The following is a 24445-nucleotide window of genomic DNA, read 5'->3' as shown; positions in this document are numbered from 1 at the left end:
CTTTGAGGTGTGATTTACTGTCTCGTTTTACAGAAAATAAAACAACAAACAAAAACAAAAAACGAGGCCATGAGAGAAGGGACTTGCCCGGAACATTTTTAAATCCATCAGTATAATTCCCAAATTAACAAAGAAAAGTCATCTCAATAGATGCAGAAAAAAACACCAAGCATTGTCCCTTTTTCGTAGTGTTTGGAAGTGGTAGTGCCATAATCTGTCTTTTACCTGAGAGAGATGTCCCAGCATTTGGCAAATGTAAACTAAAACTACCATGAGATACCACTACATTACTCTATGTCTAAAACTGCGGTATGAAAATTTAAAGACACTATACCAGGTGTTGGCGAGAAAGGGGGGAAGCAGGAACCTACACCATCTGCACGTGGGAGTGTAAAGTCGCACGCCAACTTTGGAACAACAGTTTGGCGGTATCTTAGAAAGTTAAATATAAATTTATCATATGACCCAGTAATTCAGTCCTACATATCTACCCAAGAGAAATGAAAACGAGTCCACATGAAGACTCGTACATGAATGTCCCTGGCAGCATTATTCAGAATAGACACACAAAAAAAATAGAAACAATTCAAGTGTTTATCAGCTCCTACGTGGATCAAGTAAGTGTGGTATAGCCGTACAACGGACACCGTCAATAGCAAGGAAGGAAGTTCTGGCCCGTGCCACAACGCCGATGAATCTCGTAAACACAGCGCTGAGTGAAAGGGGCCAGACATGAAGACCTCATGTTGTATGATACCATTTATACGAAATGTCCAGAAAAGGCCAATCTATAGAGACAGAAAATATATTAACGGTTCCCAGGGCCTGGGGTGGGAACAGGAAGTCACTGCAAATGGGCAGGATGGATCATTCTGGGGTGACGACACCCCAAAAATTGGTTCTAAAATTGAATCGTGGTGATGGCTGCACAACTTTGTAAATTTGCTAAAATGACTGTATTGTACATTAAAAATGAGTGAATCTTATGGTATGTAAATTACGATAAAGCTGTTTTTTAAAAAAAAAATAGTTCAACATACACCCACTATATGATCCAGTTGTTCTAATCCTAGGCATTTATCTGAGGGGAAAATTTGTCCATACAGAGACTTGCATATGAATGTTCATAGCAGCTATATTGTAAATGCAAATACCCGTCAAGAGGTGAATAAACAAGCTGTGGTATATCCATACAATGGATAATACTCAGCAATACAAATGATACACAGTATTGGTACACACGACAATTTGGATGCACCTCAAAATAATTGTGCCAAGTGGAAAAGTGTACAGTGTATGTGTCCAGCTATGTAAAACTTTAGAAGATGTAAACCAATCTATAGTGATAGAAAGATCAGATGGGCCCTGGCTGATGTAGCTCAGTGCATTGAGCACGGGCTGTGAACCAAAGGGTTGCCGGTTTGATTCCCAGTCAGGGCACATGTCTGCGCCGCAGGCCAGGTCCCTACTGGGGGCATGTGACAGGCAACCACACATTGATGTTTTTCTCCTCTCTTTCTCCTTCCCTTCCCCTCTCTCTAAAAATAAATAAATAAATGAAACCTAAAAGAAAAAGATCAGATGGGATTGGAGGAGAGATGACGAAGGGATATGAATCTCTGATGGTTTCTCAGATGCATACATGTTCCAAACTTAGTGAATTGTACACTTTAAATGTGCAGGTTAGTTTATATAAATTGTATCTCAATGAAGCTGTTAAAAGATGTGAGGCAAGTAGACAAGAACTTGGCAGTACACTTGCACTGGCTGTAAGGACAGCTGCCACTCTCACCACGACATCCTCTCAGGAGTGGCCCTGAAGGGCAAGGATGAAGGTTAATCCTCCCAGGGACAGAGCTGTGAACTGTACAATCAGTCACCCATTCGTGATGAAGGATGAGCGGTCTGAGGAACAGATATACGCAATCTCCTGAGCGTTGGCCAATGACTCGGGTGGCGCTAGGGAGCCTAGGAGAAAAAGGTTGGAAGACTGGGGCCAAGGAGAAAGGGGGAAAAGGTAGGAAGATGAGCCAAGGAGGGCCAATGGGAGGGGCACGAGGATTAAATCTTTGTGTCTCCTGTTTCAAATCCAAGGGAGATGGTCAACAACCAGCTGGCTGGATGATGTGGCTGGTAGATGTCAGGCAGACTCTTCTCAGCCACCGTAGCTGGGCCCGAGGACAGAAGGAGCCATGGTGACGGGGGTGAAGTGCACCTCTTGCCAAGGTCTTTAGATCACCTGATAGAGCAACATGGTGAGTCACATTGCCTCACACCAAGGCACCCATTTGGGGACAATGGGTCTGTGACTAAAGGATCTACTGATCTTACCCAAAACCCCAGCACCTAAGTGGCAGAGTCTGACAAGCTTAGCTCTGGGACCAGCCCCTGCAGCTCTGTTGTCCAGGAAGCCGAGGTATGCCACTGTGTCCCCTACAGCTAGAACACAGGGTACAGGAAGCAGAGGGTGGAGGTAGAAGCCCCCTCTCTATAACTCCCCATGACCCACTCATGGAATTTGTTTCCTGTCCCAGCAAACATCAGTACTGTCAGGTTGGAGGTTCCAGTGCCTGGGGACAGGAAGCTTCTGCCAGGGGACACAACAGGGCCCCAGGGTTCCATGGAACTTGTAGATAACTGTCCCCTGGTCTTCGGTGACCATAAGGCAAAGAGAGGTGTCATACCGCTGGGGATAAGACCCCAATCACTGTAAGGAGTTGGGGCTGCTGCTGCAGGAAGGGGCAGGGGTTTGTGGAAAAACACACTTGGGTGTCTTGGGGTGTCTCCACACCCACTGGTAACAGTAAGAAGATAACAGCCTACCCAAGGCAAGACAACCAATGGCTCAGACCCCTGGGGGTGAAGGTCTGGATCACCCCACCAGGAAATAACCAGAGCAGCAGCAGCATTAGACCCAGATAAGGGAAATCTAGAATGGGGGTGGGCCAGGAACAAGCAGCTTGGGCCACTAATCCTCTGAGGCAGAGATGGTGCTGGCTACCACCCTGAAGGGGACCCTGTTCTATCGGACTTACACCTACGCCTCCCCTCTTGGCCTTACTTGCCTTTTGTCCCAGTTCTGAGTGATCTGGTACAAGCACAGCCTGCCCCGCAGCATGCCTGCCCACGCCTGGCCACGCCTGCCCCTGCCCCTCTCACCTCCACCGACTACCATTGCCCCAAATCAGCACCCGGGAGTTTATACATGCAACCCAGAAATGCGGGGAGCCACTGCCCCATGGGGCCAATCTTCAACCAATGGGAAGAGGAGACAGTGGATAAATTCTCCCTTTCTCCCCGATGAGAAATGGTGCTGAGACTCATTTACGTGGCTTCTCGGGGTCAGAGTGTGCCAGGCACTCGTCTAGAGGCTGGGCACACAGCAACCCACAAAACAGGCCAAAACCTCGGCCCTTCAGCACTCATGTTCTAGCAGGGACACATATTACATGTTAGAGGATGACTGTTAGGAAAAACATGTGCATCACACATGTTGCAGGGTGAGAGGCCTCAGAAGTGCCAGGAGACAGGGAAGGAGGGATTTTAAGTAAGGTGGTCTAGGTGGGGCCCAGAGAATGAGGTGACATTTCTGCAGCTATGGAGGTAATGGAGTTACCTAACTGTGACGAGGTCCGGAAGAATGAGCAGAGGGTCAGGTGGGGCAAAGGCCCTTACCAAGAAGTGTGTTGAGCAGTTTCAAGCAACAGCAAGGAGCTGGCGTGGCTGCAGCAGGGGCAGCTGAGAAGAGAAGGGTGGCCAGAGGCAGTGCAGACCCTGAAAGGCCCCTTCGAGGACTTGGGCCTCGTTCTGGGTGGGACAGGGAACCGGAGCAGTGTGTAGAGCAGTGAAGCATCAGGATCTGAGTTCTACTTAAAATCTATGTCAAGGTCACTCTAGCTGCTGCCTGCGGTGGGAGAAGGGCCGAGTTAAGTGGCCGTAACCTGGGTCAGAGGAGTGGTTGTTTTGGGGGCTGGTGTGGGGGAGAACTGGCCGGGGTCTAGAAGTACTTGGAATATAGAAACTGCAGGCTAGATGCAGTGAACACACCCTGGCAGGGAGCTCTGTTGGCGAGAGCGTCGTCCTGAAATGCCAAGGTTGCGAGCCTGGTCCACAGTCAGGGCACATGTCAGCCAGTGAACGATGAGCTAAGGAGAACAACCAAAAGCGATGTTTCTCTCTCTCTCTCTCTCTCTCTCTCTCTAATCAATACAAAATAAAACTTTTTTTTTAATGCATGTGACAGTGGAGTCCAGGATGATGCCACATTTGTGGCCTGGGAATCTGGGAGGTGAGGCTGCCACCCACCAGGATGTGGAGGTCTCTGAAAGGGACCAGCAGTGGAGGGGCCACTGCCCAGGGTTCGGGGCGGAGGGCCGGGGAACCGAGGGCCCTTCAAAAAGAAAAAGAAGGAGAAAAGGTCACAACCAAGTTCTCAGAAGGCAAGCTAGGGTGGACCCGTCTGAGTCATGACTTTGTAAGTGAGAAATGAATGGGTTAGAGATACAGTGAGATCTGTGAAGAAATCACTCTAGATTTCCTGCTCCTTAAAGATCAGTTACGCCTTTGGTTCTTCTGAGAGTATCAGATTCCTTCTAAGAGTGAGGAGGAGCCTGCGGGCAAATTACAGAGGGAACTTCCCCTAAACAAAGTTGAGACCACTTTAAAATACTAACCTGTGGACTCGGTGATGTCAAAGGGAGTCTGCAGAAGAACAGTAAACTGAGACGACCCCACAAAGGGTTCCCAACCGGTTTTATTTTAGTTTCCAATATTATCAGCAATGATACAGAAGTAATTCAGGCAAATACATCACCTTAAGTACACGTCTCACACTCCAGCCAACAAACATAAAAACGGAACAAAGCCAGCAGCACTAGGTTAGAGTGTTTTTGCCGCACTTCTTTGAGAACGTCTCTTCCTCGGGGGTATGTATTTCATTTTACTCATTGTGTAAGTTCAACATTCCGTTCGCTGCCCAGGGGCTACATTCAAAACAATTCATGTTTAGTTACACTAAATAATTTTTTTTCCCAAAAAGCACAGAATTCATTGGAATTGTGTGACAGCAATCTCTCCTGACACGCTGTGAGGTGACTACCACCCAGGCCTGCAAACACTCAGCCAAGTCCTCCGACCGTGCGCCAACTCCGGCAACGGCCACCGCTTTGCTCCTCACACCAGGGCACACCGAGGGCGTGAAGGACCAGCAGGGACCTGGAGAGGACACCCCTGCGTGGCCAGAAGAGGCCACCAACTCACATCCTGATGCCAGAAAGCAGGTGGACTCAAAAGAACAGGACCAACCCCAGCTGTCTGCCTAAGCCCTGCCGCTTGCTGGATGCTGCTGCTTGTTTCTAGCATGTTCTCTGACCTGTGCTGCAAAGGCTGTCCCCAAAGGTTGCTTGCCCAGACACACTGGAGACAGGAACCTGCCCCTACTTTAACCAGTAATGATCCCTAAACCCAAACCCAACAATGGAAAACATTTCTCAGTTAACAGGAGGCCACATGCGTGTCAGTCAGAGGCTCTGGGGATTGGGGAGGGCGGGAGGCAGAGTCCCAGGGTTCCCACCCAGTCTCTTGGCCAAATGGAGTAGAAATGGCACAGGAGACTGAGGACAGGTGGCCAAGGGCGGCCGAGACCAAGCTGGGGGTGGGGACAAGTCTTTTATTAAAGGGCATAACAGGGATGCAACCAAGCTAGTGGGGTGGGCTCTCAGCCCCCATGAACCCCGCAGAGTGAGGTCAAATGGAGGCCTCCACCTTCTCCGGCCATCCCGAAAGGGCACCCACTCCTCTCAGCCTGCTGCCAACGTCCCCTTCCTCCCACCACCTTTCCTTCTACTACGTCCTCTGACGATCGGAACCAAACCTCCTTTCACAAATGATAAAACCAAACTATGCAGAACGAGGAACACAATGAAGAGCAGGGAGGCCCGTCCCTCCTTGTCATGGTAACAGCCACCCCTCCCACACCCCTCCACATACAAGCTCCCCTAGGCTATTCTCACACAACCGTCACCTCTGTGGACCGCCCCCCCCCCCCCCCCCCCCGCCCCACCATGGCACAGGGCCCGCCTCACCTGGAACCCAAGGCGTCTGTGCTGAGCCCCACCACCAAGGCGAGTCTGAGTGGCTCTGCGCCAGAGACAAAGCATGGAGCTGAAGGACGGAACTGACAGGAGCCACAGGGCCTTCTGGGGCAGAGCCTGCCAATGCACTCTGGGAAGAAAACCCAACCATCCCCTAAGGTGGCCCTATCCCACAGGTGTGCCAGGGCGTGGGGAGCACAGGTAAGCATGGGTCAGTGTTAGTGCTGGCTGGGGCAGGGGCGTGTGCCCGACACCCTGAAAGGCTCCGGGCAGGCATTCTGCAGCGCTGGGAGACCTGGGACCCGATCGAGTGCTCCGACCATGCTCAGTCAAGGGACCCCGACAGGGCAGAGATGACTCCACTCCACTCCTCGGAGCCACGCCATCCACGGTCGTCTGACAAGTCTCCTTCAGGGTGGGAGCCGGGAAATCTTCCTGCAGCAGCAGGCGGAGGCGGGTGCGTGGGGAGGAACTAGTGTGTGCGGGCCCGGAGTGGTGTGAAACACTGGTGCTTTCATCCTCACGGCAGGGCAGCCAGGAGCAGCAGTGGCTCTGACGGCGGCCCCACGTGGCCGGCAGCGCCGCCCTTCTCCACGCAGGCTCCGGCTCCAGGCTGCCCACTATCTGCTGGGCTGCAGGTACTGGTGCATGAACATGTTCAGTTCACTGTCCATCCAACCACCTTTATTCCTGCAGGGAAATGGGGATTTTGCAGTGGCAACAGCAGATAATAGGCAGTATTAGCATTACATGCCAACCCCTGTTCTTGACAAAACCCCCTCCAAAAAACCCCTCCTTACACATGAGGAAAGCGAGGCCCGGAGGTGAAAGAGCTTCCTGCAGGCCCGACCTGCAAACCATGTCTGCTTCACCCTGGGACCACGGGCAAGTCCACGAACTGGCGGGCACTCAGTCTCCCTGCCCGTCCCATCTCAGGTCCACCCTGTCCCCATGGCTGACAAGCAGCACACACTCCCCACACGCACCCTGAGAGCCCCCAGGAGACGAGTGTGTCCCTGGGAACTGGCTGCCCTGGGTGGTGGGCAGGGAGGGCACAGTCGGGGAAGGGGAAGTCCACGTCCCTGGGGCTGGAGCCCGTGCCCCATGACGCAGCTCCCTGAGTGCTACTGTCACGGGCGGGGGCAGGAAGCCCAGGGTCCCCGTGAGCTGATGTTATCTCCGGCGGGGCCCGAGACCTCTGCAGAGCACTGTCATGTTCAGCTCTGTGGCTGTGTCATGAAATCTCACTCCACTAGACAGGTGAAAACAACGAGACGCAGGAAAGCTCTGCAGTTTGCCCGAACGCAGGTGCCTGGACCAGAGCCCAGGCCCTCCGACTCCTCAGATCAAGATGCTCCCCCACAAACTCGGCTCCGACAGGCCCTACACAGACCTGGGTCACAACCCACGACCTGCCGGGTCCCCGCCACCTAACCAGCTTCCCCGTGGGCGAGAACGCTCACACACCCCCTTTCCGGCGCTCCCGGAGGGAGTAAAGGGTGCGTGGGTCTGGCCCAGGGTGCCCAGCACACAGCGTCGGAGGGCACTGGAGCCTAGACACCTGCATTCTCCTCCTCCCAGCTTCACCATCTACCGGGAGATTCCGGACAAGCTACTTAACCTCTGAGGCCCCGAGTTTCCTTTTTCTGAAGTGGAGGCGACAGGGCGGCCCCGAGGGGATGCTGCAGGGTGAGCGGAGCGGCTCCTGTCAAGTGCCTGAGATGCCACGTTAAGAGAGGGCGCCAGTGAGCTGTGCGCTCACAGTCCCACACGGCTTGCTTCCCCTGCTGCCACCTTGGCTGTGAAGGCTGTGGCTCATGGGCTGGGCATTGTCCCTGGGGTCAGGGACTACGTCTCTTTGAGCCTCCAGTGCTGGCCCCACACCAGGCACCCCGCTGGCACTCGGCAAACATCTGACACTGGAGCAAGCTAAGTCCCCAGCAGAGACGCGTGTCCACATCAAAGATACAGACAAGCACCTGCGCCACCACGGCACCTGCGCCACACATACCAGAACCTACTGCCGCCCGCCACCCAGGCCAGGCTCACCTGAGCAGTTTGGCTTTGCTCTGAAGTGAGTCAAGAACCTCAATTTTCTGGTTCATAGCGGCAATTTCCTGCTCCAGGTTCTCCCGGGTAACATCGACTTGCTGGCACAAATGAGCAAAAGTCCCAGACAGCTCCCTGAGGAGGAAAGTCAGGGTCAGCCTGGCATGGTGGCTGTTTTGCAGGCCATCATTGGTGGCTAAATCTGATCCACCAGGAGCAGGGCAGCAGCCAAGCCCATCTGTCACCTGTTGGCGGCCCTGCCCTGCCCTAGTCCCGGTTGGGCAGGACCCTCCCTAACCCCCCGCTGAGACTGTGAATATCCCAACCAGCGCAAGCACGCACACATGCAGCGTGCGGACCAGGAGCACAGGGCAGTGAAGCCTGGCTTGGGCTCGAGACACTAGGAATCAGCTCTTGGTGCTGCCGCTCACGGGCCCAATGACAGGCGACAACTGACTATGCTTCAAGTCACTCTCTCTTCACTGTGGGGAACCAAATGCCAAGGAAAACGTCTACCTCTAGCCCTGGGTGGTGTGGCTCATGGGCTGGGCATTGTCCCACAAACGAAAAGGTGGCCAGCTAGAATCCTAGTCAGGGCACATGCCTGGGTTGCAGGCCAGGCCTCCGGTTGGGGGCATGCAAGAGGCAACCACACACTGATGTTTCTCTCCCTCTCTTTCTCCCTCCCTTCTCTCTAAAAAGAAATAAAATCTGCTCTGGCTGGTGTGGCTCAGTGAACTGAGCACCAGCCTGCCAAGTAAGGGGTCACTAGTTCGATTCCCAATCAGGTCACATGCCTGGGTTGTGGGCCAGGTTCCTAGTAGGGGGCATATAAGAAGCAACCACACACTGATGTTTCTCTCCTTCTCTTTCTCCCTCTCTTCGCTTCTAAAAATAATTAAATCTTACAAATAAATAAAATCTTTAAAAACGTAAGCCTGCCTCTAAAGGGTAGGAGGAGAAAATGCCTGGCAAAGGGCCTGCCACATTATAGCTAGCATTCACCCCACCACCCAGATCAGGCGGTCCATTCCCAGCAGACTTGAGGTGTACCATGGAGAATGGGCTATGCCTTAGAATTTCAGGCTGCATCCACAACGCAGGGCCCTCAAGGCAACCTTCAAAAAAACCCTGCCCTGGCTGGTGTGGCTCAGTGGATTGAGTACCGGCCTGCGAATCAAAGGGTCACTGGTTCAATTCCCAGTCAGGGCACACACCTCAGTTGCAGGCCAGGTCCCCAGTATGGGGCACACCAGAGGCAACCAGCAACCACACATTGATGTTTCTCTCTCTTTCTCCTTCCCTCCCCCTCTCTCTAAAATTAAAAAGAAAAATCCTGCAAATAACGTCTCTCATCTTCCCACGTCCTCCTTCCTTGGGGAACCAGACTCCTACTTGGTCCCAGCCCAGGACAGACGTGTCCCTGGAGAGAGGCTTCTCCCCATCGCTGTGTGCACTGCACAGCTGAAGGTCAGCGTCAGGTGATGTTCAGGGACCAGTGGTTTCCAGGCCGACCTCACAAGGGAACCCAGAGGGAAGTGCTGTGCCAGGGGGGCTGGCACTGGGCTCGGGGCTGCCAGCCACTCACTGCTGGACTTGGTGGCTGCAGTTGGAGCCGGTGTAGCTGATGATGAGCTGTAGCTTCTCGCTGGCGTACTCCACGAACTGGCGCTTGAAGGCCCTCTCCTTGGCCTTCGTGGTCCAGGTCAGACGCTCGTAAACGTAGAGCAGGCCGTAGAGCCCAAAGGACAAGGCGATGAGCCGCCAGCCCACCGCCTTCCACACCTGCAGAGCACAGCAGTCAGCCGTCACGGCCTCTCTGCCACCCCACCACCTGTCCCCTCGGCCTGTCCCTGCCAGGGCTGTCCCACCAGCCCTTTGTGCTTCAACTCAGAACATCTCTTTCACTGTCTCCTCCAACCCCGCTGAGGCCGAAACGGCAGGGACCAGCTCCAGGTTACAGTGAGGGCAACGCAGGTGTGCACACGTGACTTGTGCCCCTCGGGGGGGGGGGGGGGGCAGGGCGGGGGGAGGTTGGGGCTGGAAGCACAGATCCAGCGCACAGAACTCCCAGAAATCACTGTGCTGAGGACACTGACACGTCAGACCCCACACTGTGCTCCTTCCACAGGGGGGCTTCTCTGCGGGTCAGGTGTGTAAAACTGTGCCTCATGGCAGGGCGGCTGTATTCAAAGAGCGCTGGACTTGGAGCCAGAGATCGTGGCTCCAGTGCTGCCTGCCACCCTGGCTGCATGGCCCTGGGCAAGTCTCTGTCCACCTGTTTCCTCGCAAAGCCAGCAGAACGGCCTCCACCCAATTCCCAGGGCAATTCCCAGGGCTGCTGGGGTAAAATGAGATGGTGTTCAGGGGTCCATAACCACCAGGTGTCAGCGTCTCAACTAGTGACCCTCAGCCAGGCCACCCCTGTGAAAGAACCACAGCACGTGCCTCTGCAGACCGGGATGGACAGGGGCCTCGCTGTCTCACCCTAGTCTCACAAGCTGAGAACACAATTGTGTTAGATGCATTCTGCCACGTCTACAGATCAGGTGCCCAGGATGGAGAGAACTTGCCCACATCATCAAGAAAATTCACGGCGTAAGCTAGTTATCCCGGCTGCAGTGTCTCTTGGACCAGGAAGTACGAAATACCCAGTGATCTAGAGGGTGGCCTGCCAGTTCAGGCCTTAGGGTGGAAAGGGACGGGCCATAAACCCAGGAGATGGAGAGACGGGGTTCAGGGCTGGGCTTGGCCTTGTCTCCAACCCTTTCAGGTCTGCTCTTGATGTCCTTGCCTATGAATGAGGAACTCCTGGTCACACCCACCTCTCTAGAACCCAGGCCTGTCCACTTCTCGGGTCCTTCCCTACCCACCATGTAGTACAGCCCCACAGAGAAGAGAACGCGGCCTGAGAGTCAGACGGGGCCAGAGTCCAAATCCTCACTGGGAATCTTTGGCAAGCTAACCACAGGCTTTCCTCATCTGTCCAATGGGAATGGTGCTACCTAAACGCCAGCTAAGCGAGACAAGTTGGCACATACACGTCAAAGGGCTGAGGCCGCACAGCTCCCCGCAGATCAGTGAGGAGGACAGGGACCGATGGGGGTAAAGACGCTGTGCCAACACAGGGGCCACCGGCACCGTGCCCCAGTCTCCCACCCCCTGTCCTCCCGCCTACCACCCTGCCCAAGTGGGGCTTGTCACTGACCACTCCTCCAACAACCAGAATGCCCATGGAAGTCCTGGATGTCAGGGAGGCCAGGCCGGTGACCATGGAAACCATGAGCTCTTCTTGGGTGAGGGAGCCCTGCGGCAGGGGGGGCATGCTGGGGTTGGCTGGCGTCAGAGGGACGGGGCGCTGAACCTGAAGAGAGAAACGAGGAGAGGGGTAAGAAGAATGGGGCTCATTCAACAGAACCCTCAGTGACCCTCGAGCTTGGGGGTCCTGAAACAGGGACAGAGGTGGCTTCTCAAGTTCCAAAGGCCTAAAGGGGGAGAATGGGCTTTGCAAGTTGCAAAGAGGACCTAAGCTTCGTAAGAGACCTGCCAGCCCAAAGGTGAGCATGGTGGGGTGCCCCTAACCGTGAGCGGCGGCCACCCCGGAACACTCCAGCGCCCCCAGTGAGGACGCGCACCAAGAGCAGTATGTGCAACGACTGAGGCGGTGCACGGGGAGTCGGTGTAAAACCGAGGTTGTGAAGTGTCATGTGGAGAGAGACTTCACGTCCTCTAGACTTAAGTCACATTTAACTCTTACCTGAAAGTCACTATTTTAATATCATTTAACCGTGCTAGCAGTTACTCTAACGTGCATTACAAAAGAACCCCAGCTAGCGTTTACAATTTACACACTAGTGGTTAAGGGAAGACTGGCTTCACTTGTGGGAAACCCTGACCGTGGCGCCGTGTGGTGGCATGTGTGCCACGGCGGCAGCCCTCCGGGAACCCCTTCCAGAACACTCCGAGTGCCTGGACACGCAGACTGACCTCCCGCACTGCCCAAGGGCAGGGGCTGTGCTTGCCTGGTCATTATAGCCCATCAAGGCCCGGCGGCTGCTCTTGGGGCCCAGGAACCTATTCACTAGCATGGTCCAGCCGAGAGAAAAGTGGAACTCGATGTCCTCCTGAAAGTCGGCACATAGCTTGTCACAGTTCAGGTCGTAGCTGAGGGAGAAGCACTGCCGAGGAACCAGCATGTCAATCTGACTCCGTGCTGACACAGGGAGGAGGGGTTTCAAGCCGTCTGTCGGGAAGAGAATGGGGGGAAGGCACCTCAGCTCCACATGCACCTCAGTTCCACGTGCACCACAGCAGGGCCGAGCCTCGGAGCGGGAACCAAGCCGGCTGAGAGTTCTGCCCAGAAAGCAGGCCTGGACGAGAGGGCCTGTGAGCCGGCAGCGCACTCAGGGCCCGAGGGCCAGCTCTCCCAGGGGATGCAGACCTGAGCTCTATCCCTGCTAATGTTTATTCCTCGCGTGGACTAAGGAGCAGGCCACACTCTCAGCGGTGACAGTCCCGTGTGGTAACACGAGATGGCTCTGAGGTCTACGTGTGGAATGAACTCATGACGTCCCCCAGAACCTGAAGGTATTGAGTTGACTCATGATTAAAGGTGACAGATAAGCAAAGGTCACTGTTCCAGAGCCTGGCCTCCGAAGGCGAGCTCTGGCAGCCCAGCACGCGGGTGCCGAGGCCCCAGCACACTGACCTATCATCTCCTGCTGCATGGTTTGCAGCGAGCTGGTGATGGCCGTGGAGCAGCGGTCAGACATGTTTCGGCCCAGTCCTTCCTCTATGTGGCGGTGCAGTTCCTGCAACCAGAAGAGAAATTGAGGGAAGCCGCACCCTCGGCCAGGACTTCTTCCTGGGGAGCCAGGGTTCGAGGGGATCCGAGGCTGGCCAGCCTGCACTTACCAGGCCACCTCAGAAAGCCGAGTGAGGCCCTGGTCTCCTCTCCCGGCTAAGGCGCCCTGACACAGACTAGCAGGGGCTGACTCGCTGTGTTTGCAGATTCCACCCAGCAGCCAAAAGGAACAGGGCGGTGGGGGAGGGGGGGGGCATTTAACCAGGGCTCTGCTGCTTAATGACTCACATTCTTATAAACCTTGAGGACGACTGGAGAAGGGTGGAAATCCATCTGGTACTCGTCCACCAGCACGGAGAGGCGCCGGATCTCCTCGGCCATTGCTGTTGACACCTACAGGAGGAAGCATGGAGGTCCCAGGGAAGAACGTGGTTCAAACCTGCAGCACCGGCCGGGCGCCTCTCAGACTCTGGTATGTGGTATGCCCTGCCCCCAAGCCGGCGGTTTCCTCAGCTCCGCCGTGGAATGACAGCTTTTGATGTGGAAAGGAGTGAGACTGGCTGACCGAACACTCATATAAGATCTGGAGAAGGGGTCCAGGAGGGGACCTGCCCAGGGTCACACCACTGAAGAGTGAACCCAGGGAGCGCTCTGCACACCTGAGTCAGGGCCACAGGTTCCTTCTGGGAGGCTGAGAAGCCCCCTATGAGAAGGAGGTCACTTTTCCTCTTCCCCGGGGCCCTGGACTCACCTCTGATCTACTCTAATCTCCCCAGGTGCCTCCTCTTCTCTCACCTGCCTTTCAACTTCCTCTGTAATCTGCTTAATTCGCAGTTTGTAGTCTTGCGCCAAGAGCTCCAACTGTTTGTCAATAAATCTCAGCCGCTCCTGCCGCTCCTCACGCATGTCCAGGCAGTAAACCCTGAGAACAAGCATGCTGGTTACAAGACCCAGATCCCCACGCAACTAGGCGGAGGATCGAGAGGGGCTTCCAGAAAGCCTACGTGGGCCGCAGCGGTGGTCCAGCCGCAGCGGGCCCTGGCAGTTTCACCTGCACACCCAGGCATGTGCTCGCTCCCTTCCCGGGCGCGAGGGAGAGCCAGGGCAGCCACTCACTCGCTCTCAGGTCCTCTGTTTGGAAGATGTGGTGGTGACAGTGCGGGAGGTGTCGCCACGGGAGCTAGGACAAGTTCTGACAATTACCACGGGAAAAATGCTCAGCCCTAGAAGCCTGGCAAAACCCACCCAGTCTGAAGGACTGTGAGGGTCGGGGGAATGGAGTCACAGCACGGACTGCTGGGTTTAGACGTTTCAGAAAGAAACAAAGTGAAATTGGGTAAAACTAAAAATGCATATACCCCAAAAGGGACAGTTTCACCCCCAGGGATCATCCCAGAGAGGCGCGTACGCATATGCTGAAGGGGACCTACGAACTGGTGTCCACCACAGCGGGGTTTGCAGCAGCAAAGAAATGAACCCTCAAATCAGTCAACGGGAAAATGAGGCACACTGTTCATGAGGGAAGGCTCCCCAGCAGTGAGCAGTCAGGACACGTACGCACACCCCTAAGAGTGAAGGGCCGCAGCACACACGGAATGCCGCATCTGTACGTCCCGAGCACGTGCAAGGCAGCACTGCAGATTCTTCAGGCGTACGCGAAAAGTACTTTTTAAGTGGACGACAGCACTACAAATTCATGGTCACGGCTGCCTCTGAGGAGTGAGCAGGGTGACCCTGGGTCCAGGGGCTGAAGAATCAAAGGTATTTAATACTTTTTCTGTTTTATTTTAACTTAAAAATAGCACAGAGCAAACACTGTCAATTCTGTGTGGTGGAAGCAAGGTGTTTTTACCTTATTCTCTACACTGTCCTACATTTTAATCTCTCAAAAAAAAGCCTTTAAAAAAATGGGTTCTGTCTGCCTCAGGCTCCGAGAACAGCTGTGGTGCTCAGCACAGCCTGGGCCAGCCTCCAAAGTGTGCTTGTGGGGGCAGCGGGGGTGTGCATCGTAGGGGGCGGTGCTGCACCCCAGTGGGACAGACACCAACGGTCCCCTCATAAGGTGCTCCATGTGGATCTAGTGTGGCCTAGCAGCTGGGGAAGGGCACTGGCATGGGAACCCAGAGATTCAGCTCTTGGGGGGTGGGGGGAGGCTCCACTCCTGGGCTGGAGGCCCCCAGGCAGGGGGTGAGATGGTCACTTCCCAGCATCCCCATTCCCACCCCCCTGGTCTGGCCAAGGTCCCGGGTTCTCACCGCTGCTCCTGAGCCGCAACGTGCAGAGAGTCCATGATGAGGCGAACTGCCTCTGCAATCTGCTTGGCCCGGACCGTGTGCTGCTCAAATTTGGTCTTCACTGCAGACTGGGAGATGCATTCCTGAACAGACGAGAGGTGCTGAGGGAGGCCACCAGGGGCCACCAGCCAAGGGCCAGGCTCTGGTTTTCACTGCCAGGGACATGGCTGGTGACAGCTGGGGAAGCCCAAAAGCACCAGAGACCAGAATCAAAGGACTCACCTCAAACCTCCTCTCAAAATTCTGAAACTCAAGCATCCTCACTTGAAAGCCTTCTGCAAGAGCGCCCCCTAGGAGAATTGCACAACATTAGTCTGCAAATAACTTGGCAGCAGATGAAAATAGTAAAAATCCACAAAGCCAAGCCCATGGGGCACTTGGCTAAACAGTGGCTGGGGAGCAAAGAGCTTCTCACTCAAGGCTCTTCTCACCACCTCCTTCTCAGAACTATTTCCTACCGGCTGCCTTAGCACGAGACCAAACATCTCAAACATTAGGGAAAAGGAGGAAGTTTGTTCCAAAGTCTGTCCCATCGTCACCTCCTTCAGGCATGCCCTGGGCCTTCTGGATCCTGGCATTGAGCGCCTCTTTGGCAGACACAAAGAAGATGCGGTCTCCAGCCTGGCCTCGATCCACCACGCCCAGCTCATCCACCAGGAAGCTGGTACAGCGTTCCATGTGCTGCCGCCGCACCTGGAGCCCAAGCAGATGAGTGTATGTGACCAGGTGGAGCAGATGCGCCCCTCCGGATGGGAGCCCACAGCCCCTGACTGCTTCTTCTCTAAAAAGGAGATCATATGTCCTGGCTGGTGTGGCTCATTTGGCTGGATCATTGTCCTGTAAACCAAAGGTCACGGGTTTGATTCCCGGTCAGGGTACCAACAAGAGGCAACTGATCAATGTTTGTCTCCTTCTTTCTCAATAAGCATGTCGTTGGATGAGGATTAAAAAGAAAAGGTAATATACGCATATAGTTCAGTATTCAAAAGTACACACAATGAACCATCTCCTACCCTTCCTGTACTCTTAGGGTATGGCCTGCCAAAGGTGTTTTATGTATACATACAGAAGCAGAAATGCTAAAACACGCCCCAAACTTGCCGCTTGGGGCCTACACACTGTCTCCCTTCCGTGCACCAGCAGGAAAGGAGCGGGAGTTGAGAAACCTAAACTGGGCTCCATGGTGACAAGCCTAGTCCTCTGGGCCTTGTTTGTGAAAGGCGCAGGGACCACCACACAATCCCTTCTAGTTCTGACGCCCTGGGGCTCTACTCCTAGAACTCCCAGACGGCGGCAGCCGGTTGTGGACACCTGCCACAGGCCAGGCGCTTTTCTCAACGTCAGCAGATTTCATCCTCGCTGTTACTCTGACATCCATCTCACAGGTGAGAAGTTTACCAGAATGGTTAAGGAATTTACCAAAGTCATACTGCCCATGCCCGCCTGCTGACTACACACTGTCATTCCTTATTACCGATTTGTGAGTCCTTTTTCTCTCATTCCACACACGAACCAATTATTCTTCGCTCCTCTTTCAAGCTTCCCTCCTGGATATCTTCCTAAAGCTGAGCCTATTCTATGATGATTAACTCTTTATGAACCAAAGTGAGCACTGGCCCCAAATAAGGGTGCCGCTAATACGATGGGGATGCTTTTCAGACCTAAATGCAAACCTTCTGAAGAGTGGAGAGATCTGGGAAAGTGAACGGGAGAGGTGACGAGAGTGTCTTAAAGCCAGAAGACCCCACAGTGACCAGAGGGAAGACCTGGGAAATCCTTCAGGGAGGTCACGGAGCTGATGCAGCCTGGGAATGCACAAGGGGCCCTGGGTGGCCCCCAGACTGCTGAATAAAGAGGCACCAACCTCCTCCATGTACTCGGGCTCCGAGGCGGACGCATCCCAGCGGTTGTTCAGGATGAAGATGTTGGGGCGGGACAGGCGCTCGCTCACCTTGTGGAAGAACTGCTTTTCCTGGATGAGGGGGAGAGACCTCAGTGGAGGAGGGGCCGAGCCAGCCCGGGCCCTGGGAGTGTGGGAAAGGTGGAGGAGGGGTTACCGTCTGCATCAGCGTGGACTCCGAGTTGGCCACCAGCACAAACACATCAGCGTCCAAGCAAAACTTGTCAATCCAGCTGTCCAGCTCTGTGGTGACATCGATGCCAGGGCTAGAGGTGACAGAGGTAAACCCACATCAGGCACACAGACCACGTGCCCAGTTCTTCCCGCTTTGACAGGCCTGAGGCAGCCAAGCAAAGGAAGGAGACGGCTACAGAGGGGAGAGCAATGGGGCCTGTCGTCCCGCAGTGAAGGGATTTTTACTTTTCATAACAAATTTGTAATATTCCATATTGTCTGAAAAGTGTCTTCTGCCACGTGCATCTACCATTTTTACAAAAACATAACGGTTTATAGTTTCACTTTAGAGACAAACAATTAAGGTGAAGTGTCACATTTAAGTGAGTCCAATAAGCACTACAGTACCGGGTTCCTTGGTATACAGCAGCCTGTCCACAAAGCAGGAGCCAAGCCAACTGCTCCTCCGACAGAAATAAAGTACAACACGGACCCTCCCCCACGCACATTACACTGGGTTGAGGCTTTGGCTACCCTCCTATCCCTCGAACATCGTCAGGGCACTGATGCCAGTGGGTACAGAACTAGGCCCTGGAGAGAATCCATGAGGCAGGAGGATCTGGTGGAGCCAGTGCAAAACGCAGTGATACACAAGCAGAGCAATGACGAGGCCCGGGGGATGTTGGCTTCAATGACCAAGAAATAAGACACCAGGTCCTCCCAGTGTCCTAGGGAGGCAACTTCCCTCTTACCTATCCATCAGCACGAGGTCATCCTTCAGCAGAGGGCACTTGGAGTTGGGCCACATCACACTCACCAGGCTGCCGGCATGCAGTTGCTCGTCCTGGTGGAGGGCATGCGCTAGCTGGTTCACTGTCTGGTGGGGGGCAGAGACAGAGGGTTCAGGGCCACGGACCAGCCCTACCAGACAGATTTCCCGTTCTGCCCGGGTGGCACCATGGCCCGAGACAGCTGCCCACTCTGCCACCCCTTCCCTTTCATTTTACACACTAAAAGTCAAGGACTGGGAGTTGCCAGTTACGGCAGACAGAACCAACTACCCTTCACTCCTTTATTAAGCTTCTTGCTTAGATACTGTCCTAAAGCTGATGGTGTTCAGCATTAAGTCTTTATGAACCAAAATGAGCAGCAGGCCCCAAACAAAAAATACAGCTCACTCAGAGGGAAAGTAAAATGCACGAGCCCCAGGCGGCATGTCAGAGCCACAGAGCCGAGGCAGGAAGCACTCCGTGGCAACGTCCCCAAGAACGAGGCACATGCTCCCTTCATGGCAAGAGAAAGTCGGATGGCCTGCTGGGCAATCCGCAGAAACTGAAGACTTCTGGTTCCTGACCCCGCCCCCTCCCCAAAGCCCTCCCGCCTCCTGAACAGCCAGAGCACAGGGCTTCCCATGGTCCACCACCGGGGCACCGCCCTCTCCTTGGATGTGCCGTTAGTTCTGTAGAGCTGCTTGGGTTAAGCCCACACTCACCCGCCAGGGTGCCCAGGGCTGAAAGGTGGGCCACCACGCTACACCCCGCAGTCCCACCCCAGTCCCTGCACGGCCCCTCACCTTGATGCTCCTCTTCTCCTCGGAGCCCTCCGTGAGGAGGAAGGCCTCATGGCCATCCGTGCCCTCCACCCGCAGGAAGCAGTTGGTGGTGTGGCCGATCCCGGAGGGCAGAACTTTGTCCCAGAGCATGGCATTGATCACGGTGCTCTTCCCGTTGCTTGTCCTGTGGGACGGAGAGCCTGGTGGTCAGCAAAGCCGCCAGCCCCTGTGTTTGGGCTTTCATGATGAAGTCATCAGCCTGGAAGCCCAAAGCCCTGTTCTCTGCAGTGACGCCAGTGCCCAGACGGGCAGGGGGTACACCAAGTTTGTGAAAATGGTCGGGCAGGCTCCTCTGGCCTGTGCCGTGCCCTCGTTCATCACCACAGACCACCACGCGCGGTGCCAGCATGACGACACCTAACTTGAACTTAGAGAGGCCTGCCACCGACCGTGAGCCTCTCAGAGTCACTATGGAGACCACCTGAAGGAGACCCACTCCTTCTGTTTGAAACCACTGACATCCTCAGTCTAAGTGGCCTCGGCTGACTGACCCCAACTTCCCTGGTTTCCCACGAAAGGCCTGTTTTGCCACTCTTCTCCCACGTGCTGCCACGGGCTCCTCCTCACCTGGGAAGTCCCACCACATCAGTCCCAGCTGCTAACTGCTGGCAACGGGGGAGAAGGCGGTAGCGCCCCTGCCTACCACGCCCATTTCCTAGATTCTGGTGCCTGAGAACAGCTCTGCTTGGCCGACTCATTGGTGCTGGTGCTGCTGCTCCTCCGAGGTGCAGATGAAGCAAAGGTGGCCCAGACGGGCCGAGGGCCACACCTGAGGTGACGGCTAATTGGAGGCAGGACTCAAGGCAGAACACCTGCTCCTCAGGCTACCGCTGTGTGCGGCAGCCAACCTGTCTGGGTGCCTTGCTTGTCCCTCCTACATGGGATTTTAATTTCTCTAAGGTGCTATGGTATAATAAGAAATGTATTTGGTCCTTGCCCCTATTCCTGGCTCCCCAAACCCTGGGAATTCCCTGAAGGCTGGAAATGACTTTTGTCACCCATGAGGAGCCCCATGTGAGCACAGCTGTTCATGCCAGTAAGGTGGCCCACGGTGGGGTCCCTGGAGGGTCTCACGGTGGGCTGGTCACCAGACAGACCAAGTCATTAGAGGGCGGGAACTTTTAGCCCCACCCACCAACCTCTGGGCAAAGAAGGAGGGGGCTGCCAATTAAGCCCCATAAAGACTCTTGAACGATGAGATGTGATGAGCTGCCAGGGTAAAAGGGGCATCACAGGCCTAGAGGGTGATGCGGCCCCACTCCCCCGGGACAGCCACTGCTGCACCCAGACACCCCCAGACCTTGCCCTGTGAGCCTCTGCGCCTGGCTGGTCCTCTGTGTCCTTTGCAGGAAACCACTCATAATAAACGGCAGACAGAAGTAAATGCTTCCCTGAGCGCTGTGAGCTGCTCTAACAGACTAACCAAGCTCGGAGAGGAGGTCCCGGAACCTCCAGGTTAGAGCCAGCCAGTCAGAAAGCGCAGGTTTCTGAATGGTGTCTGAAGTGGGGGGAGTCCCGTGGGACTGCCCCCTGACCTGTGGGATCTGACCCTGTGTCCAGGGGGGCAGCACCAGAATCGAGCTCACTTTGCCGGACACCAGTCAGTGCCCACTGAGACCTGGGGAGTGGCTAAGTGGCGTGGAAAACATTCCAGACGTGCCTTCTAGACTTCCGAGGGGAACGAGAGTAGATCCGCTGGCTAAAACAACACGGCTCTTAGAAGAAAACACAGGAAAATGCCTCATGACGCTGAACGTGGCCATTTCTCCAATACGGCACCAAAAGCATAGGCAACAGAAGTATAGATAAGTTGGATGGTATAAAAACCAAGAACTTCTGTGCATCAAAGAACACAGTCACCAGAGTAAAAAGGCAACCCCAAGAGTGGGAAAAAATATTTATAAATCACGTGTCTCATAAGGGTCAATATCCAGAATACACAAAGAACTACAACTCAACAAAACAAACAAACAACCCAATTTAAAAATGGGCAAAGGACTTCCAGAGACATTTCTCTACAGAAGACATACAGGAACCAACAGACAGATGAAAAGCTGCTCCACAGACCAATCGTCACGGAGCAGCAGATCGGAGCTACAGTGCAGCAGCACTCACTACCCACCCCCCTCCCGGCCCCGGGCTGCCAGCAAAGGGAGAGGAAACAAGGGCTGGGGACCAGGGGAAACTGAAAGCCGTGCGCTGCCCGTGGGAATGTAAAATGGTGCAGTCGCGGTGGGAAACAGTATGGAGGGTCCTCAAAAAATTAAAAACAGAATTACCGTATGACCCAGGGACTCCACTGCTGAGTATACACCCGAGGGGACTGAGAGCGGGGGCTCAAGCGGGTACCTGCCCACCCACATTCAAAGCAGCACCATTCACAACAGCCAAACAGCAGAAGCAGCCCGCGCGTCCTCCATGGTGTGGTAAGGTGTAAATAAGGTGTGGTAGGGTGTAAATAAGGTGTGGTGCATGCACACATTCGTTGGAGTATTACTCATCCTTAAACAGAAAGGGGACTCTCACGCATGCTACAGCGTGGATGGACCTTGAGGACGCCACACAAGTGAAATAAGCCAGTCACGCAAAGACGAGTACAATGTGCCCCCACTTATATGAGGTTCCTAGACAGAAGCTCACAGAGACAGAAGCAGAACGGGGGTTACTAGGACCTGGAGCAGGGGGGTAGGGAGTTACTGTTCAATGGGCAGTTTTAGTTTTGCAAGATGAAGAAGTCCTAGAAACGGACAGTATGATGATTGCACAACAATGTACATCTATTCCACACCACTGAACTGCACACTCACAAATAATCATGATGGGCTCTGGCTAGTGTGGCTCAGCGGATTGAGCACCAGCCTGTGAACCCAAGGGTCGCCAGTTCAATTCCCAGTCAGGGCACATGGCTGGGTTGCGGGTCAGATCCCTAGTTGGGGCGTGCAAGAGGCAACCGATCGACATCTCTCTCACACATCAATGTTTCTCTCCCCCTTTCTCCCTCCCTTCCCCTCTAAAAAATAAACAAAATCTTTAAAGAAAAAAAATAACTATGATGGTAAATTTTGTGTTGCGTATTTTGCTGTCAAGTACAACTTAAAAAATAAGAAAAGCACCTCGGGGTGCTGACTGTGGTCCTGCACAAAGCATCTCCCTCCCCCACCCCTCCCTCCCAGCTGAGAAGGAAAGTGAGAGAGCTTCAAGGACTCACCGGCCAAAAAAAGCCACTTTCATGTGCCGCCGGGCCAGCACCTCGCTGATGCCCCTCACTTTGGACAAGTAGCCTTTGACGTCCAGAACCTGTTCTTCTGTCGTAACAGGGTCCAGCTCTGCATTCCTGTAGGTGTCTGCAGGTGGAGGTTGAAAGCGGGTCAATGCCTGGTCTAAGGAGCTCACTGCCACAGGTCTGGAAGGGACAGAGTCCCCCACCACAGCTCCCTGCTGTCGTTGGGTTGAGGGTGCGGGTCCCCTACTAGGGGACCCCATTCCAGGGCCAGGACATGCTGGCCTCTTACCTCTTCCTAGCTTTGTGACCTCAGGCAAACAAGCCCTCCTGGGTCTTAGTTTCCTCACCCTTAAAACGGTGGCAACAGTACCTACCTCACGTGACTATTGCAAGGATAAATAAATGAAAACGCAAGAAGTGCTAGAAATGGTGGCTGGTATGTGTGAATGCTCGAATCTTAACTGCCACCATTGGTATGTTTACTACTTAACAAGCACTTACAAGTCCTCCCTACCTCCCAGGCACTGTTCTGGTCACTTTCAAACTCGGTGCTGTTTGCCAGTCTCAGAGTTAGCTAACAGCAGAGCCAGGAAAGGGGCCAGGCACCGGGCTCCGGGGTCCTGGCTCCTAGCCACCCTGTGCACCTTCCAGAGGCCCTTCCTGCTGGGGCCCTGCCCCCTGCTCCCGCTGCACCTCTCCCTGTCTCAACACTCCCCATGCTGCCGAATTACTCCAGGCTTTGCTCAGCGCTGACCCCGACTCCTGACCCCCACTCTAAAGAATGAACGCACCGTCTCAGAGACCCTCTGGCTCATTCCCACTTAGCCTCAGGCCTAGCTTGGACTGCGCAGCCTTCCCTGCCCCCGCAACCTGAGTCAGGTCCCCTGGTCTGTGCTCCCACAGCACGCTACAATTCTCCCATCACAGCACTTACCTCACCAAAGCGTAATCGTCTAGCTCACCTGTCTGCATCATCTGCCACGTTGAGGGCCAGACTGCCTGATCCCAGCACCCACCACCCAGCAGGCGTGCGGTGTTTGCTAAGCAAGTGAACACTGGGACCACTGCACTCATTTTCCCAGTGGCAGGTGAGTAACAAATTATGACAGGTGGGAGCAACTGAGCAAGACCCCGCCCCATCCCACCTAGTACTTGCTCCAGGAAGAGGCACCCGCAGGCTGGAGAGTAGATAGGAGTTTGGCTCCCAGCACACCCTTGCTGCAATGGACTACATACTTACATCCCCTCCATGTGATGTGTGCGGTATGATGGATGGCCTAGGGAGGTGGGGCCCTCGGGAGGTCATGACGGTGAAGCCCTCGTGACTGGAATTAGTGCCCTTATAAAAGAGACCCCAGAGAGCCAGCCAGCTCCTTCTGCAGGTGGTTACACGCAAGGTTACAAATAAAAGATAAGAGTCTAGGGAGCTGGCCCTCACCAGACACCAAGTCTGCTGATGCCTTGACCTTGGACTTCCCAGCCTCCAGAGTTCTGTTGTCCATAGGCCACCCAGTCCATGGTATTTCTATCACAGCAGCCCAAACAGGGTAAGATGCTTGTGAACCACTGGGCTGAGAGGCCCCAGCCCTGAGGACATCCCCACAGTATTCAGAGCACAAGTGGCATTTCAGACACCACCCACGAGCCTCCCCTGCAGCTGGTGCTGTAAAACCTTCAGGAGGCACGCACTTGTCCACAGCACCACCTGGGTAAGCGACTCAGAGGGTTAATCCGGGTTCTGGGAGGGCAGTGGCCTAGTCGGCCCCATCCCCACACGCCCACTGCCAGGCACTCCAGGGCCACCACTAAATAAGCAGGTAATGAACTAGAATAATTTCAATGACCAACCTCACAACTTTAAAATTCAGATTTTTTAACTTAATACACATTTAGGAGTTACTCTCCCTTGCATTGAGCACCATGCTGAGGGCAGGGCACAGTCTACCCCGAGTGCCGGTCTGTCGGGCAGCTGCGGCACAGTGCCAGACCGGGCGAGGGCCGCCTTCCAGGTTCAGACTTCCCGCTGTGCCCTCACCTGGCAGAAGGGGGTTAGGGCGCTCTGTGGGTCTCTTTTATAAGGGCACAAATCCCACTCGTGAGAGCTCCCCCGTCATGGCCTAATCATTTCCCAAAGGCCCCACCTCCTAACACCATCACATGGGCCTTAGGATTGGGGGAACACAGACATTCAGACCACAGTACTGGACATACTCCTTCTGCCCAGGAGCAGCCTGACCTGTAAACCACGCAGAAGCCAAGCCACTCCAGTGGAAAAGACAGTGAAGCGTGTCCTGGGG

At 54.6% G+C, this 24445-nt stretch overlaps 1 protein-coding gene across 3 annotated transcripts in view; it reads right to left on the bottom strand.

Annotated features, from left to right (window-relative positions):
- Window positions 1-4735: 4735 nt before the first annotated feature.
- The window catches only part of MFN2 (mitofusin 2), a 27080-nt gene continuing 7370 nt past the window's right edge, over window positions 4736-24445 (bottom strand). For all 3 annotated transcript variants that reach the window (XM_045190532.2, XM_024554237.3, XM_053920025.2), the window contains 16 exons: window positions 22134-22269; window positions 18887-19049; window positions 18066-18190; window positions 17297-17405; window positions 17104-17211; window positions 15779-15932; window positions 15462-15529; window positions 15201-15322; window positions 13741-13867; window positions 13234-13338; window positions 12850-12952; window positions 12164-12384; window positions 11350-11505; window positions 9730-9926; window positions 8142-8276; window positions 4736-6782 (listed from right to left, as the gene is read on the bottom strand). In XM_045190532.2, the coding sequence (XP_045046467.1) occupies window positions 6713-6782; window positions 8142-8276; window positions 9730-9926; window positions 11350-11505; window positions 12164-12384; window positions 12850-12952; window positions 13234-13338; window positions 13741-13867; window positions 15201-15322; window positions 15462-15529; window positions 15779-15932; window positions 17104-17211; window positions 17297-17405; window positions 18066-18190; window positions 18887-19049; window positions 22134-22269 (2099 nt within the window). In that variant the 3' untranslated portion in view covers window positions 4736-6712. The remainder of the gene's footprint in view (window positions 6783-8141; window positions 8277-9729; window positions 9927-11349; window positions 11506-12163; window positions 12385-12849; window positions 12953-13233; window positions 13339-13740; window positions 13868-15200; window positions 15323-15461; window positions 15530-15778; window positions 15933-17103; window positions 17212-17296; window positions 17406-18065; window positions 18191-18886; window positions 19050-22133; window positions 22270-24445) is intronic.

This window comes from Desmodus rotundus, chromosome 3 (assembly GCF_022682495.2).
Source record: "Desmodus rotundus isolate HL8 chromosome 3, HLdesRot8A.1, whole genome shotgun sequence".
In the NCBI taxonomy this organism is placed as follows: domain Eukaryota; kingdom Metazoa; phylum Chordata; class Mammalia; order Chiroptera; family Phyllostomidae; genus Desmodus; species Desmodus rotundus.
Note: the sequence above shows the minus strand (reverse complement) of the source record. Positions and strands in the feature narration are given on the sequence as shown.